The sequence below is a fragment of the Penicillium alfredii genome, assembly GCF_028826965.1.
Source record: "Penicillium alfredii strain IBT 34128 chromosome Unknown utg000004l_segment0_segment0, whole genome shotgun sequence".
NCBI classification, from domain to species: domain Eukaryota; kingdom Fungi; phylum Ascomycota; class Eurotiomycetes; order Eurotiales; family Aspergillaceae; genus Penicillium; species Penicillium alfredii.
In genome coordinates, this window is record NW_026622701.1 from 2,715,964 (window position 1) to 2,730,520 (window position 14,557).

At 49.9% G+C, this 14,557-nt stretch overlaps 5 protein-coding genes across 5 annotated transcripts; 1 reads left to right on the forward strand and 4 right to left on the reverse strand.

The window, feature by feature from the left end:
- Window positions 1-4,018: 4,018 nt before the first annotated feature.
- Window positions 4,019-5,661, reverse strand: NUU61_002667 (uncharacterized protein; the record flags this gene model as incomplete). Its single annotated transcript, XM_056653249.1, has 6 exons — window positions 4,019-4,120; window positions 4,179-4,238; window positions 4,306-4,593; window positions 4,681-5,321; window positions 5,390-5,468; window positions 5,542-5,661. 6 exons carry the CDS (start codon window positions 5,659-5,661, stop codon window positions 4,019-4,021), a joined length of 1,290 nt encoding a protein of 429 aa, XP_056514316.1.
- An 870-nt stretch (window positions 5,662-6,531) lies between these two features.
- On the reverse strand, window positions 6,532-8,553 carry NUU61_002668 (U4/U6-U5 snRNP complex subunit SNU66; the record flags this gene model as incomplete). Its single annotated transcript, XM_056653250.1, has 1 exon — window positions 6,532-8,553. One exon carries the CDS (start codon window positions 8,551-8,553, stop codon window positions 6,532-6,534), a length of 2,022 nt encoding a protein of 673 aa, XP_056514317.1.
- Window positions 8,554-9,318: 765 nt separating this feature from the next.
- Window positions 9,319-10,034, reverse strand: NUU61_002669 (aminoacyl-tRNA hydrolase PTH2; the record flags this gene model as incomplete). The annotated part of the gene is made up of 2 exons (XM_056653251.1): window positions 9,319-9,623; window positions 9,707-10,034. 2 exons carry the CDS (start codon window positions 10,032-10,034, stop codon window positions 9,319-9,321), a joined length of 633 nt encoding a protein of 210 aa, XP_056514318.1.
- A 723-nt stretch (window positions 10,035-10,757) lies between these two features.
- Window positions 10,758-11,679, reverse strand: NUU61_002670 (uncharacterized protein; the record flags this gene model as incomplete). Its single annotated transcript, XM_056653252.1, has 3 exons — window positions 10,758-10,830; window positions 10,900-11,297; window positions 11,374-11,679. The coding sequence occupies 3 exons, from the start codon at window positions 11,677-11,679 to the stop codon at window positions 10,758-10,760; spliced, it is 777 nt and encodes a 258-aa protein (XP_056514319.1).
- Window positions 11,680-13,155: 1,476 nt separating this feature from the next.
- Window positions 13,156-13,829, forward strand: NUU61_002671 (uncharacterized protein; the record flags this gene model as incomplete). The annotated part of the gene is made up of 2 exons (XM_056653253.1): window positions 13,156-13,282; window positions 13,495-13,829. 2 exons carry the CDS (start codon window positions 13,156-13,158, stop codon window positions 13,827-13,829), a joined length of 462 nt encoding a protein of 153 aa, XP_056514320.1.
- Between the last annotated feature and the right edge of the window lie 728 nt (window positions 13,830-14,557).

The following is a 14,557-nucleotide window of genomic DNA, read 5'->3' on the forward strand; positions in this document are numbered from 1 at the left end:
GTTTCCACAGAATCCTGACCATGAAACCAGCAACCCGAAGAAAGGGAAAAGAAGACACATCACCCATGCCCTCGACACAGAATACCAGAGAACCAACGAAGACACCACCACACAAACAAATTTACCACTTTTCACCGTAACACACTGCAGGCACCCTGACACTCCCGACAGGGGTATTGATAGGGGCACCCCAAAATTTTCGCTATTGGCACCCCAAAAAAGATTACATAATTTTTTCTTATGTAATCTTTTTTTTTCTCCCACTTCCATCACCATAGCAACCATATACTACATATATACTCTATCTTCTGCTTCATCTCTTTTTCTACTCTACTATTACCCTACTAGTTTGATATGCAGCGAATCTATGCTAGTAGGGTTACCCTAGAGGCCCCGCTTGGTATATGCACCAATTATTGGACGAGTACTATGGGGTTACCATGCAAGCATCGAATTGCTGATTTGCTCGCAAAAAAAGAAGCAATCCCATTGGCTGATATTCATCCATTCTGGCGAATTAGGGTTGAAGATTCATCTGATATCGCCTGGCAGCCACTGCTAAATCCCCGAATTCAGCCTGCTGCTTTCCCAAAAAGGCAATCTACGCAGATATCAGATGGGAGCGAGGGGGCTAGACCAATCAAAAAAAGGAAGGCCCCCCAAAGTGTTCGAATTGCGGCGAAATTGGGCATACATATCGAAGTTGCCCTATTGCCAAATAGGGTAATCTGTTTTTGGTGGTTAGGATAAGAGGATCATGTGATTAGAGATGTGGTTGAAAATTATCATGTGATTAGAAAATAGATCAAAAAAGATTACATAAGCGTTTTGGGGTGCCAGGGAATTGATCCGGACACATCAACTTTTCGGCTATTGGCACATCATTTTCTGACATAATCAACTTTTTGACTTATGTAATCAAATTTTACTAATCACATGACTCTCTTATCCCAACCGCCCAAAACAGATTACCCTATTTGGCAACAGGGCAACTTCGACATGTATGCCCAATTTCGCCGCAATTCGAACACTTCGGTAGGGCCTTCTTTTTTTTGATTGGCCCAGCCCCCTCGCTACTATCTGATACCTGCGTAGATTGCCTTTTTGGGAGAGCAGCAGGCTGAATTCGGGGATTCAGCAAGGGCCGCCAGGCAATATCAGCTGAATCTTTAAACCCAATTCGCCAGAAAGGATGAATATCAGCCAATGGGATTGCTTCATTTTTTGCGATCAAATCAGCAATTCGATGCTTGCATAGCAGCCCCATAGTACTCGTCCAGTAATTAGTGTATATACCAAGCGGGGCGTGGGGGGTAGCTTGACTAGCATAAAATCGCTGCATATCAATACAATTAAGCGAATATCGAGATGTTCGCTTATTTATATAGACATATAGCCAATCAGATACAAGCAAAGTAAGCTGGGTTATCTGATCAAGATTGATCTGGCGATCAACCTCATCATACTAGCAGCCAATAGAATCATGAATAGACTTCCATACAGTAAATAAATCACTAGTAGAGCCACTCATATATCTTTTTAAGGCTGAATGGCCACCTTCCACACGTGATGATGCATTATTACCAAAATAGGTATAATTTTTGGTCCATGCATAGACGAATCTCTGCTTATAGATTAGCCATGTGTCTTCAAGATAGCGCATTATTAGTAGATGAGACTTCCCGTAGGTCTGATTAAGCTTATTCAAATTAAGCTTATATTCATCCTCAGTAGATGATTGGACCAATTAGTTCCATACGCGCATAAATTCAGCAAATTGAGGCTTCATAAAAGGATTATCTTTGTCTGATTGGCTGATATCTCGTTTTGCCCTCGCTAAAACTGCTTTGTTGATATGCCAAATACATAGTAAATGCGGGGTATCATATCCCCAGATACTATATATAGCATTCATCAAAGCTAATTCGCGATCAGTTACAAAAATTGGACGAAAATTGGGAGGGAGACTTAACCAATCAAAAACAGTTCGAAGCACCCATATATAGCTTATTTCAACCTTATCTGGCATAAAACATAGAGCTACAGTAAATATATGGTTCGACGGCGTCATACCTACTATATGAAATAGAGGCATACCAAACTGATTTGTTTTATATGTGCAATCCATGATAAAAACCCTATAAAATTTATTAGCTAATTGAATTGCGCGAGGATGAGAGAAAATAAAAAATCTGATATAGCCTGTATTATCTTGATTGAATAAATACTTATAACCTTCCTTTTTAAGTAATTTTTGAAGATATTCAAGAACACTCTGCTCCCCTACCTTATTTCGTCGAATTCGTGCTCGTATATTATAGACATCGCGCGATATAATTGGCTGGCAGGCTGGGGCCTCACTGCGTAGCGCACCAATAATATGCCGAGGTCTGATATTAGTAGCAGATAGATGTTGAATTAAGGTATTCTACGGTAGGGTAAATTGACGTACGATTGGGTGTGCTATCATATTAGTATCAGCTGTATGATTATACGCGGGGTTCTTTACCCGAAGCAGCCAATCAGAACTCCTCTGGCGACTCCCATATACTAAAAATGGACAATTTTGCCGCCGAGTACTCGTTCTGCGCCGTTTAGCGCCAGCAGGTGCCTGGATTCGGTCCGAATATACCCCAGATCTATCGCAGTGTATATAGATCTGCCTATCAGCTGATGAGCTTTTGATAGTGGCAGCATACCCCTGCGCTATACCCCATTGGCGCACGAATTCGACCAATCCATCCCGATTAGGGAAGGTTCGTTGTGGTGGGGGCAGCAGACCGGGGGCAGCAGGCGAATCAGCAGGCAAATCGGCATGTAAATCGGCAGTAGCAGCAGTAGGCAAAGCGGGGGGTCTAGCAGGCGAATCAGCAGGCAAATCGGCAGTAGCAGCAGTAGGCAAAGCGGGGGGTCTAGCAGGCGAATCAGCAGGCAAATCAGTATATAAATCAGTATACAACTCGACGGCAGCAGCAGACGTGTTGGGGGTAGGCATGGCGAGGTTGGTTTGCATGGTATGCATGGTATGGTAGACGAAGCAGACAGTGTAGGCAGAAAGCGAAGAACTAGCAGGGTAGTGGTAGAAGAGAAGAAGAGAAGTAGTCGAATATTTAGCATATATGCAGTATATGGTTGCTATAGTGATAGAAGTTGGATGAAAATCGATTATATCAGCGATTTTGCTTATGTCAGAAAATGATGTGCCAATAGCCGAAAAGTTGATGTGTCCGGATCAATTCCCGGGGTGCCAATAGCGAAAATTTTGGGGTGCCCCTATCAATACCCTCCCGACAGACGTGGATCACATAATCAGGCGGTACAATTCTGCCACATGTTAGGGTATATCAACAACTTTAACAGAAGTCCAAGTGCCCTTCGGGGCATTTGGTCAAATGAAAATATACAGAGAAGATTAGCATGGCCCCTGCACTAAGGATGACACGCTCAATCAAAGAGAAGCTACCAGTTTTTTTTCCCCTTACACAAGCCTCTTCGAGGTGTTGGTGTCATTGCCTCTGTTTTGGGGTGTTGTTGTCGATGGCAGGTTCGAATCTCACTGGTGACGTTTTTTTTTTTTTTCGTCATTTTTGTTTTTCCATGGTTGGCAACATCTGTAGTCTACAACTTATAGGCATTATTTAATTTTATTTTCTGTATGGCATGATAGAATAAAAGTTATTTTTGCCTACACAATATCGTTATATTGAATTATAAATGCTTGCGTGGTTCTTCGCATAGGCAGGTGGTCGAGGTATATATATCTTAAGCCTGGGACAACATATCTTTCCACACCTACTCCAACCAAGAATCCCTACGAGCAGCTGTCTACAACTGAAACAAAATCAAGCCAATCCGATCTCCGTTTGATGCTAATTATAAAACACAAGAGACACTAGATATCAGTACAGATGCACCGGTCCAAAAGCACGCAGTCTAGCGCGAGCCCCGTTTCTTTTCCTTGCTCCATTCTTGTTCACGTATCTTCCAATTCCCCAGTCGCTTCGTTTTCGCATGGCCTTTAACCGGTCACCTTGAAGATGGACTCGGCCAGGCGCTGGACGTTGCCGGAGGTGATACCGGCGACCGAGATACGGCCGTCCTTGGTGGCGTAGACGGAGTGCTGCGGAAGTTAGCCACTGCGCTCGAAACATCAGAGGATGAAATATCACAAAGCTTACCTCCTTGGCAAGAGAATCCATCTGCTCGGGCTTCAGGCCAGTGTAGGCGAACATGCCGATCTACGCAGAAGTCAGTAACCGTTATACACCCTTCCCCCCCAAAAAAAACCTATGCGAGATCTCTCACCTGGCTGGTAATGTGGGACCAGTCGTGCTTGCTGCCGAGCTGCTCGAGGTTCTTGCGCAGCAGGGCGCGCATCTCGATAATGCGGTCGGCCATGCCCTTGACCTCGCCGAGCCATTGCTCGTTGAGCGCGGGGTCGTTCATAATGGCCGAAGCGACGCGCGCACCGTGGATGGGCGGGTTCGAGTAGAAGGGGCGAATGAGGATCTTGATCTGCGACTCGACGCGCTTCTTCTCTTCGGCCGACTCGCACACCAGCGAGAAGGCACCGACACGCTCGCCGTACAGACCCTACCGAGCAATACTGTTAGCGATGTGCTCCTTCGTAACCCGCCATGCTCTCTTGCACCATATCCCTCGCCCCAAAGCTCAACTTACCATGTTCTTGGCAAAACTCTGGCACAGAGCAATGTTGTGGCCCTCCTTGACAAAGTGGCGAGGAGCGAACGCATCCTTGTCAGCGTTACCGCTAGCAAAGCCCTGGTAGGCCATGTCGAAGAAGGCAAAGTGGCCCTTCTGCTTCATGACATCGCTGATCTGGCGCCACTGGTCCTCGGTTGGGTCGACACCGGTGGGGTTGTGGGCGCAAGCGTGCAGCAGGATAATGCTGTTGTCCGGGGCGGCCTTGATGTCGGCGACCAGACCCTCAAAGTCCAGACCAATGGTGTCCTTGTTGTAGTAGCGGTACTTCTCGACCTCGATGCCCGCGTCCTTGAAGACGGCATTGTGGTTGGCCCAGCTCGGGGTTGGGAGGTAGATCTTCTTGGCGTGGGGGTAGAAACGCTGCAGGAAGGCTCCGCCGATTCTCAGCGCGCCGGTACCGGAGATGGTCTGCGTGATGACGAGACGGTTGTCCTTGATGGCGGGCGAGTCGGAGCCGTAGGCCAGCTCGGCGGCCGCGTTGGTGAAGGCCGGGACACCGGTGATGCCGGCGTACTCCTTGTCGAAGCGCGACGCAACGACCTTGTCCTCGGCGGCCCGGACCGAGGGCAGAACGTAGGGCTTGCCCTTGTCATCACCTGCCGCGACGCAGCTGCATTAGAATCGTCCGCGATTATGGTGTGCCAATGTCAAGGTTAGGACTCACGGTAGGCGCCCACGCCCAGGTTGATCTTCTCCTTGAACGAGTCGGCCTTGAAGGCCTCAGTGATACCGAGGATCGCATCCTGTCAAGTCCAATTGATTAGCATTGGCCCTTCCATTCTCCCAATCCATGACACTGCTTAATTGCAAGCTTACCGGAGGACCCTGGGGAACGTTGGACCAGGCCGAGGCGTGTCGCGCGCCGATGACCACAGTGCGCAGGTTGGCCTCACGGGGGGCAGCCGAGCGGCCGGCGACTCTCAGAGTGGAGAGCATAGTGACTGATGGAAATGGAATTGAAGATCAAAGCGACCGAACCTGATCTTAGGGACCGCAATGGGTGGATTGCTGGGGAAGGGGATGGGTAGGGAGGAACTCCAGGTGAGGTCGGAGATGTTTGGCTTTTGACTCATGTGATACCGGTACTGAGTACTTGGGGGTTGGTATGGCGAGTGGCGGTGGGACAGGTACCGGGTACCTCGACGCCCGGCGAGAAGTGCGACCGGGTCGGATTGGCTGCTTGCTCCGCACGAAATTGGGGCGAAAGCAGGGCAAATTTGGGAATTTGACGATGTGGGTATTTATTTCTTTACTAGGAGTTGGAGATAGTGTAGCTAAGCTTTGTGTTATGGCGGGAAGCCGTATACTTGAGGTGCTTCGAAAGAGCACCATATCAATCTGTTCTGTATCTACTTGACAGCCCGACATTGCGCGACATCGGGATGCAAGGCTTCGGTGAACTGATTCAGCCAGCTCCACTTGACATTTTCCCCTCACGCACAGTTGGGGAAAGCTGGAGTCGGTTAGTTTTTGATATACACATACTTGGGTACTCTGAGGGCACCTAGCACTGGTCTATCAACGTAAGAATTAGCCAGGAACCTCGTAGGTATACTTCTACTGTCCTGAAGGCTTCAATTTCCTTCTTCGAATTCCAACCAAACCGTGCGACCCGAAAATGGGCGTCGGTTAAATACCTCACCCCCACACGCGGAGATCTTTTCGTGTTTTTTACGTGACATTGGCAGGACATGACCGAAACAGCTAGCAGAACCATGCAGAAATATGAAGCAATAATAATTTTTTTAAAAAAAAAATTAATTGGAGAATGTTGTCAAATGAATTCCATGGCTCTATACAGGAATATTAGCCCAGCCGCACACCAGCCTGGCGGTTTTTGCGGGCCGTGGCGCCCATGGCATTGTTCATGCCTGTGTGCTGGCTGCTGTCCAAGGTGCTCATAGACTCGCGCTTCTTCTCCTCCTCAATCTTCTTGAGACGCTTCTCGGTCTTCATCTTGCCACTGCCCTTGCCGTGGAACTGGTGACTGAGTTGCTTGAACGCCTCTTTCTGGTTCATCGAGCGACCATACTCGTCCACATACTTGAGTTGCACGTCGGGCCTGTACTCGCGGTTGAACACCTCGGCCATCTGCCGCGCCTCCTGTTGGTCGCGCTGCTTGTTCTCCCAGCGTGCGTACTCCTCGCGCTCACGGGCCGACATGCGGTCGAGCTTGCCGGACGCGCGGTCTCGCTCGCGCTGTTGTCGTGCGCGTCGCTCGGCGTCGGTCTCGCGGTGTGACTTCTCCTGCAAGAAGCGTTGGCGATCGCGGTGCAGCGCGTTTTGATCACCGTTGTCGGCTCCTTTGACCAGCCCACGCTGCTTCAGCATTGACAACGTAGCTCCCAGACCCTGATCCAGAGTGGTCTCCTCTTCCAGCCCGGTACCGGTAAGCTCTTGCTTGGCCTGGGATGATTCCTCCCGCTGGATGCGCTCTTTCAGATCCTCTTCATCTTCAATGTCGTTGTATGTTCGCTCCATATCCACATCCACACCCTCTTCCTCGGGCTCCGGCTTGACAGCCTCTTCGGCCGAGGTTTCTGTCTGGCGTTTGTCCCTCTCGGGAAGTGTAGGTTTCTGCAGATTGGAGACAAATTCCGATGTTTCGTCGATGACCAGGCCGGGTTCCTCTGCACCCTCTTCGGGAGTTTCCACCTCCATGGGGGTTTGTGATTCTTCTTCTCGAAGTTGCCGAGCAAGATCCTCGGGGCGCATCTTCTTGCGCTTCTTAAACGCTGCGCGCCGCTGGACGGCAAGAGAGGCTTGGAGGTCGTCGTCATCCACAAAGGAAACATCTTGGTTGGCAGGTTTGCGAGGCGCGGGGGCAGGTGCTCCGTTCGCCGAGTCAATGTCCATGGACGAGGCTCCATTGGGGGTACCTGCCGATTCCGCCACGGGGAAAATATCCTCGTCGTCCATGACGGCTCTTTGCTTAGTCGCCTTCGCCTTCTTCTTCTTTGGCTTCTTGATCTTCACCTCACTGATATCCATGTAATCCGAAGCCGGAACCTCCGGCTCAAAATCGAGGTTGATGATATTTGTCTTCAGCCGACCCGACACTTCTTGTCGCTTTGCTTCTCTTTCCTCAGCAGTTGAGCCCTGAGTATCTAGCGTAAAGCGTTTTCGTTTTTTGCCCTCGATCTCTTCGTCGTAGTGGGAGAGAATGCCCTGATTCTCGGCCGTAGGGTCGTAGACGGGCTTGCGCTTTTTCAGCTCGAGCTTTTCCTCGGTTTTCTCTTTCTCGACCAAGTTGATGTCCTGGAGTTCATCGCCCTCCTCGTCATCCACGGTCGCATCTTTAAGCGTAAGAATATGATCCTCGCCGCCCTCAAAATCAGTCACTCCGTGTCCAACCTTGACTCCAGCCAAGTCCGCCGCCGTGTACTCGGTAGCCGCCGCACGTTCCCGCTCCTCCAGTTCTTCGGCGAGTTTGCGCGCGCGCTCCTTCTCGATTTTCTTCTGGCGTTTCTTCGACTGCATCAACCAACTCTTGGTGTCGAGTTCGGGGCCGGCAGAGTCGCCCAGCGTAGTCCCCTCCAGCTTCACTTTTCGTTGAGCGGCATCGCGCGCCTTCTTGATGGCGGCGTTCTTTTCTTCTCGCCTGCGCTTCGCATCGGCGTCATCCTGCAGTTTCTTCCAGTTGTTGTATCCTTGCGCTTGTCGGGTCTCGAGGGTGCTGGCGGGGTCTTCTTCTTCGGATGCGCTCTCGTCGTCTTCCTTGAAGACGGGTCCGGTGGCGTCGGGCTCGGCACCGGGAACCTGGAGCGGCTTGAGGCCGAGAGCCACTCGAATTTTGTTATTTTGCTCAACGGAGAGAGCATCCGCCATAGTGACGGCTCGAACAGGGAAAAGGAAGGTGGGTGGGAGAGCAGTTAAGAGATGGGACAGCGCCAGCGATATCTGAATCTCCGATACCAAGACAGGATCACATGACCATTCCCCATGCGGCCTAGCGCCACAAACTCTGACCCGCCCATAAATACGTCGCGCGCCGGCTTTCCTCTTCTCTTTTTTTTTTCTTTTCTTTCTTCAGAACATAACCACGGATCTGTGTCCAGCACTCCTGTTCATGGTATTCCAGTCTGACTGGGATGTCTGTGTTTCGGTTGAGAGCTGGGCAATTCGACGATAAACGGAGCCATGCACTTTTCAACATGTGTGGTACCTTGCGGTTTCCGGTCGACAGATCTCAGAAGAAAGGTCTGCGCTGGGCGATCTCGGGTCTTGAGCTCCCATCTTGGTGAGCTCGACTTGAGGGCCTGGTTTGCAGACGGCGTCATATTCCTGATCTCTTTGCCGAATGGCCGTTGGCCGGTGAGGCTAGGGAAAAACCATGACTGGCCAACATACTTTTGATTATAGCTTTATATATGTAGTGATTTAAGATGTAGAGAGTCGGATTTGTGATCATTGTGATCCGTACAGGCAGAAAACTGTCTGCTACATTGCTATGGAAGAATCTTCCATATAAGCTGTTGGAATACTTGCGCCGCAAGTACGTCTTCACGGCGCTGGATGCTGGTTGAGCGTCAAGATCATGGTCATCATTGCCTATTCTTATACACACAAACACATGAAGGGTATGCCAAAACCCTAGAGCAGCTTTAGGTGCCCCGTCACGCTGTCCACGACGCTCTTCGGCCCTAACACTCCCAGTACTGTCTGGCTGCCGCTGGCAATCTGAGTCCGTCCTGCATCCTGGATGACACGCGCACACAGCCCGAGGCTGATCGCCTGCGCCTGCATCACTAGCAGCTCGTCCTCCGACTTGACCTGCAGCGCGATCTTGGCCTGGCCACCGCGTTCCCATTTCCGGAGGATGGGCGAATCGGGCGAGTGAGCGAGGAAATATTTGTAGCAAGCGAGGGTGGCATGGGAGCATTGGGCGGCGATTTTGCCTGAAGAGAAAACTCGTTAGCTTTGAACAAGCAAATGAAGTCCAGAGATCTTATTAGAAGGATAATAAAAGTCAGAAGCATACCCTTGGTCATGCCCAGGTCCATCCGAACAACCAACACCAGCTTCACCTCCTCGGTGTTATCCTTGAAAGAGGCCAGCTCCTCGCCATTCCCTTCGTCTTCCTCGCTCTCGTCGCCAGACTCCTCCCCTTCCTCATATTCTTCGTCCGATGAATCCCGGTGCACCTTCACATTGTAGCTATTGGGCCAGCCCTCTTTTTCACTTGAGAATAGTTTGAGCGATGCGCCTTGGCCGATGAAGTATCCAGTGACGCCAGCAACAATAGCCGTCGCAACCACGTAGGCGGTTGTCGTGGGGGGTATGCGATCCAATGGTACTGGAGCGGCCATGTTTTTGTTCTTGCTGGAGGGTGGGGAGAGGAGAGGAAGGTGGGTTGAAGCTGAATTGTTTTATGCGATTGACTTGCGATTTGGATTTTGGGCCGATAGCTTTGGTTTCCCGTTTTGGTGGTTATCTCTCGCCGCTTTTGCGTACTGGCATTGAACATTGACAGAGCTCGTTTCTATGTTACTGATTTTTTATTTATTATTTGTATATACCGTTGAAGATATATTTGAAGAATACCTTTTGGTATGTCAGGATTTTTGGTCGCTTTTACCACACCGACGCTTCTGCTCTTCTCTCAGAAAATCCACTGCTTGGGTAGTAGATGGCAAGAACTATTCGAATTGCATCTACTGCTATCAAGCCCGACAACAGTTTCTTTGTCCGTGCAATGTAATATTGTAATCTAAATGCAGTACAAATATTATAGACCGCCATATAACGCTTGAATGTTGTTATGTCTCCGGGGCAGAGGTTAGAGGTTAGCTAATATATGCCCACTCGGCACGCATCAGTGGATATATCAGACCCATAGAGAGAATAGAACCACTATGAAGATTGCAAGAGCAATTTTTGGGAGAGTTGATTAAATTAGGCAGCTAACGCCATAGATCCATAACCATCGTCTTCCACCAAGCCAAGTGCACAAGCCAAGTCGAGTGCAGGGACCCATCACCATAAACTACCGCTCATTATATACAACCCAAAAATACACCCATGATACACCTCTAGTTCGCACTGCCGGTGGCAGCAGCAGGGCGGCCTTGCGGGGCAGCTCCAACGTTGCCCATGCGGCGGCTCCTATTCATCGAGGTCAGAATGACGATAGACTTCAAATGAAGAAAAACACGAGAGTATTAGAGCACTTACATCACGGTGCGGCTGAAGAAGCTGATAAGGACCATGAACAGCCAGCTGGGGATGGAACTCAGGGCCCAGATGCCGTAGCCCACAGGGACGTTCAGGTTGTACTTAGCCAGCCAGCCATCAGTCGGGTGCAGGACACCCTCGTAGACTGGAACCTTCTCCCAGAGCTTCTTGGAGTGGATCTGGTAGATCTGCTCCGGGGTGATGGTGGTGGAGTTCAAGTAGACAATATGGAGAGGAGTCGGGGGACGCTCTTCGCCGAGCTGCGCCTGAGGCACCTGGTAGTGGTAGACCGTGGGAGCACCAGACGACCAGATGGCGCACAGAACCGGGTTGGACTCGCAGTCCAGGCGACCCAGGTTGGGAGCAGTCGGGTCAGCCGAGAACAGCAGCACGGATTCCTAGGGAGAAGAAATATGTTAGTGTTTGTTTTTATGTTTCTAGGCTGATGGTGCGGCAAAGTTGCGCCACACTTACAGTAAAGGCCTTGTCAGCTCGCTCGCAGCGGCCAAAGCAGGTCTTGTTGCCACCGGTCACAAAGACAAACCAATCCTGCTGCTTGTCACCAGGGGTCAGGATGGATTGCCAGTTACCCAGGTTGAGCTGGGTGACGCGCTTCTCGGTGACCTTCTCCGCCATCTTCTCAATAGGGGCGGCAGGGGCAGCAGTCGGCAGGTACTCCTTGGCCTTGTTGAACCAGCCCTGCACACGGTCGGCGAGGGGTGCCTGTTCCTGGGCCAGGGCCAGGGCAGGGAGAAGAGCGACGATTGACGTGAGACGCATCGTGGTAACTGCGACGCGTATCGTACGGGATTAGTTGAGTAAATGATGGCAATGCAAATACAAAAGCAAACGCGTCAGAAACAAGCCCAGATCAAACGCGCAACACGTACCTTTGACTGAATGCTGCAATGGCTAAGGGAATGGAAGAAAGGAGGAAATGGATGAGCCGGGGGACAGCTGGCCTAAGCGTTCCACCAACCACATTGCTGCAAATTGCACATTTCGCGGGGAGATCTACTGCTGGTTACCACATCTCTGCTACTTTTAATATGCCTAGTGATAATACTAGATTTCCTAGGACTGATATTCACTATTCTGAATTACCAATGGTTAAATTCCTATATTCAACACTACCGGGTACAGTGGAGGCCAGGAAGCTTTCTCCACACTTCAACTACAGACCTAACGTGCACAACGCGCGGCAATTTCCCTCTTGCCAGCTGGATTGATCAAGTACAGACTCTAACTATGAGTGAACATATCTACTTTTAACTATGATCAATTGGAAGCGATAAATATTTACCTCCAGCTGCTACCTATCCTAATAGTGGCCTTGCTAGAAGCAGCAGCATATCTCATATCCTATTCTGTCTTGTTTAGTCTGGTGCCATTCCTTTAGAAATAACTTTCTGGTAAGCCCTCACTGGGTTGGGATCAGAGAAATTCCCGGAATATATGCAGCATGGCTGATATGTTCTAGACCTGACTATGATATCCCACCCAGGAGCCCGTCAATATGGCCAAGGATAAATTATTTGCTATTGCCTGGTAGAGGTAATTTATTGAATGCCTCAAATCTTGATATCTAGGCTGTTCGTCCACAAACCCTATGATCGAGGTCTGGGGTCTGGTCCTAAATCATTCCCTTCCTATCAGATATCACATTGAAGCTAACCAAAAACATAGAGAAAAGAATTCAGTTCTTCCATCTGCCAATGGACCTAGCAGCCTGAGAGCATATGGCCTACCACAACCCTATTACTATGATGAATGGATATCAACCTGCTCTACTTGTCTCCTTGATGTAGCTCTGCTGTGGCTTCATTTATAGGACCATTCACGCAGTTTTCCATGGATTCATGCACGCAAAATGAGATCATAAAAAATAAGAAACTAGATGATTTAAGTACTAAAGTTCTAGACATCGAACACAATCTTTATAGTTGCCCTGTATACTAAGTCATTATTCACGTAAATCATTCACGCAAATGATTCACGAAAAATAAGAAAATTTAAAAGATAGAAAACTAGATGATTTGAATACTGAGATTCTAGGCATCAAGTATACCTTCATGGGTGCCCTACATGCTGAGTCGTCGCACGACTCAGCATGTAGCCAGCGACTCATTAGGGCGTGAACCCCGATCTCCCACGAATAAGATAAGTATTTTATTCTGATGCATCCCATCTTCTATTTCATACCCTCCTACTCCTCTCAATCTCCCCCCTCGTCTGCGCGTTGCCGCCGTTTCCAAAATGAAGGGAACCAACGCCTGCCAGATCGGGTTTGCGGTGGTTGTGTTTGTCCTGCTTCTTGCTGGAAGCATACTGTCTGTGTCCGGCGTGGCCCTGCCCGCCAATTCTCTCATCCCCACCGGCCTGAGTAAGTGCTAAATGACGTGGATCTGCGAGCAAAGAGAGGACTGGCATGCTTTCAAACCGAGAGGATGATCAACGAGCTGATATGCGAGTAAAGCTATCTCCCCCATCGCCACCAAGGTCGGCCGTGACTCGGTGCCGGGTGCCCCGGCCAAAGGTAAGCATCAAATGAAGCATCCCCGGTTTACTTCCGAGGGTTAACTAAGCTGGGATTAGACGCCATTCCCCGGCAGAAGAGGACGTCGACCACGGACATCGCCGGCTATATCACATGGGCAGTCTTTGCCTGTGTATATGTCGGCGTGTTCGTGACCCTCGCCTTTCGGGCACAGATTCGAGAGTTTTCCGGCCGCTGGAAGGGATCTCTCGTCTCTGCTGCCCGCTGCCTGGGGGAAGCTGTCGTTGCTGCTCCTCGCCGCTTGACGGAAGCTATCGCCGCCGCCCCCCGCCGCCTGAAGGAAGCCTTTGCCGCCAGCTGGGACTGGTGCCGCCGACGACCACCGCGTGTGGTGCTCGAGGGGGTTGAGCTGGATGCTCTCCCCCTTGTGTGATGTTGGGCCTGGGGTGGAAGGGAAGGGGGAGTCTGGGATTGTTTGTGCCGGGGCGATTTCAACCCGTCCTATAGATGGTGGAATACCAACCGCGCGGATTGTGTTTCTGGGCGTGTTCCTTTGTAGAAAATATAGTCCCGGGCCACTAGTGTAGAGTAAACAGGGTTGACGTAGATCGGACTATAAGAAAGCATCTCATAGATGCTGAGTATGATTATCACTCTAGAACCAATCCCACATGATAGAAGAGTATAGAGAGATGCGTAGACATTGATTATCAATCGCAGGGGCTGGCCCATCGGTCCGGTTGAGTCGAGTGAGGGCCGATGTCGGGTCCCTCTGTACTTCTCACGAACTACAAGAAATGCGCTGAACATGCCACTGAGTCATAAGAAAAATAAGAAAAAGCAAAGTTAGCTGTAAATGCAAGTTGACATACTCAAGAGAATCCGGCAATGATAATCGCCCTTGAGTCATTGGCGTTCTGCAGCGCAATTTGGCTTGAGCGAACATCGGCCTTCCCCACCGGCGAAAATTTTTCGTCTTGCCCGACAGGGAGCGACGATTACTACGCACCGAACCACACCGCCCACTCTACTTATGACTCTTTCTTTTCTTTTCTCCTCCAGAAATCATATTTAACGATACTTTGCCGTTTCTCGCTTCCAATAACCTGACCACTCCGTCACGGGCCTGTTTCGTCGATCCGACCTTGGAATACTGACTCT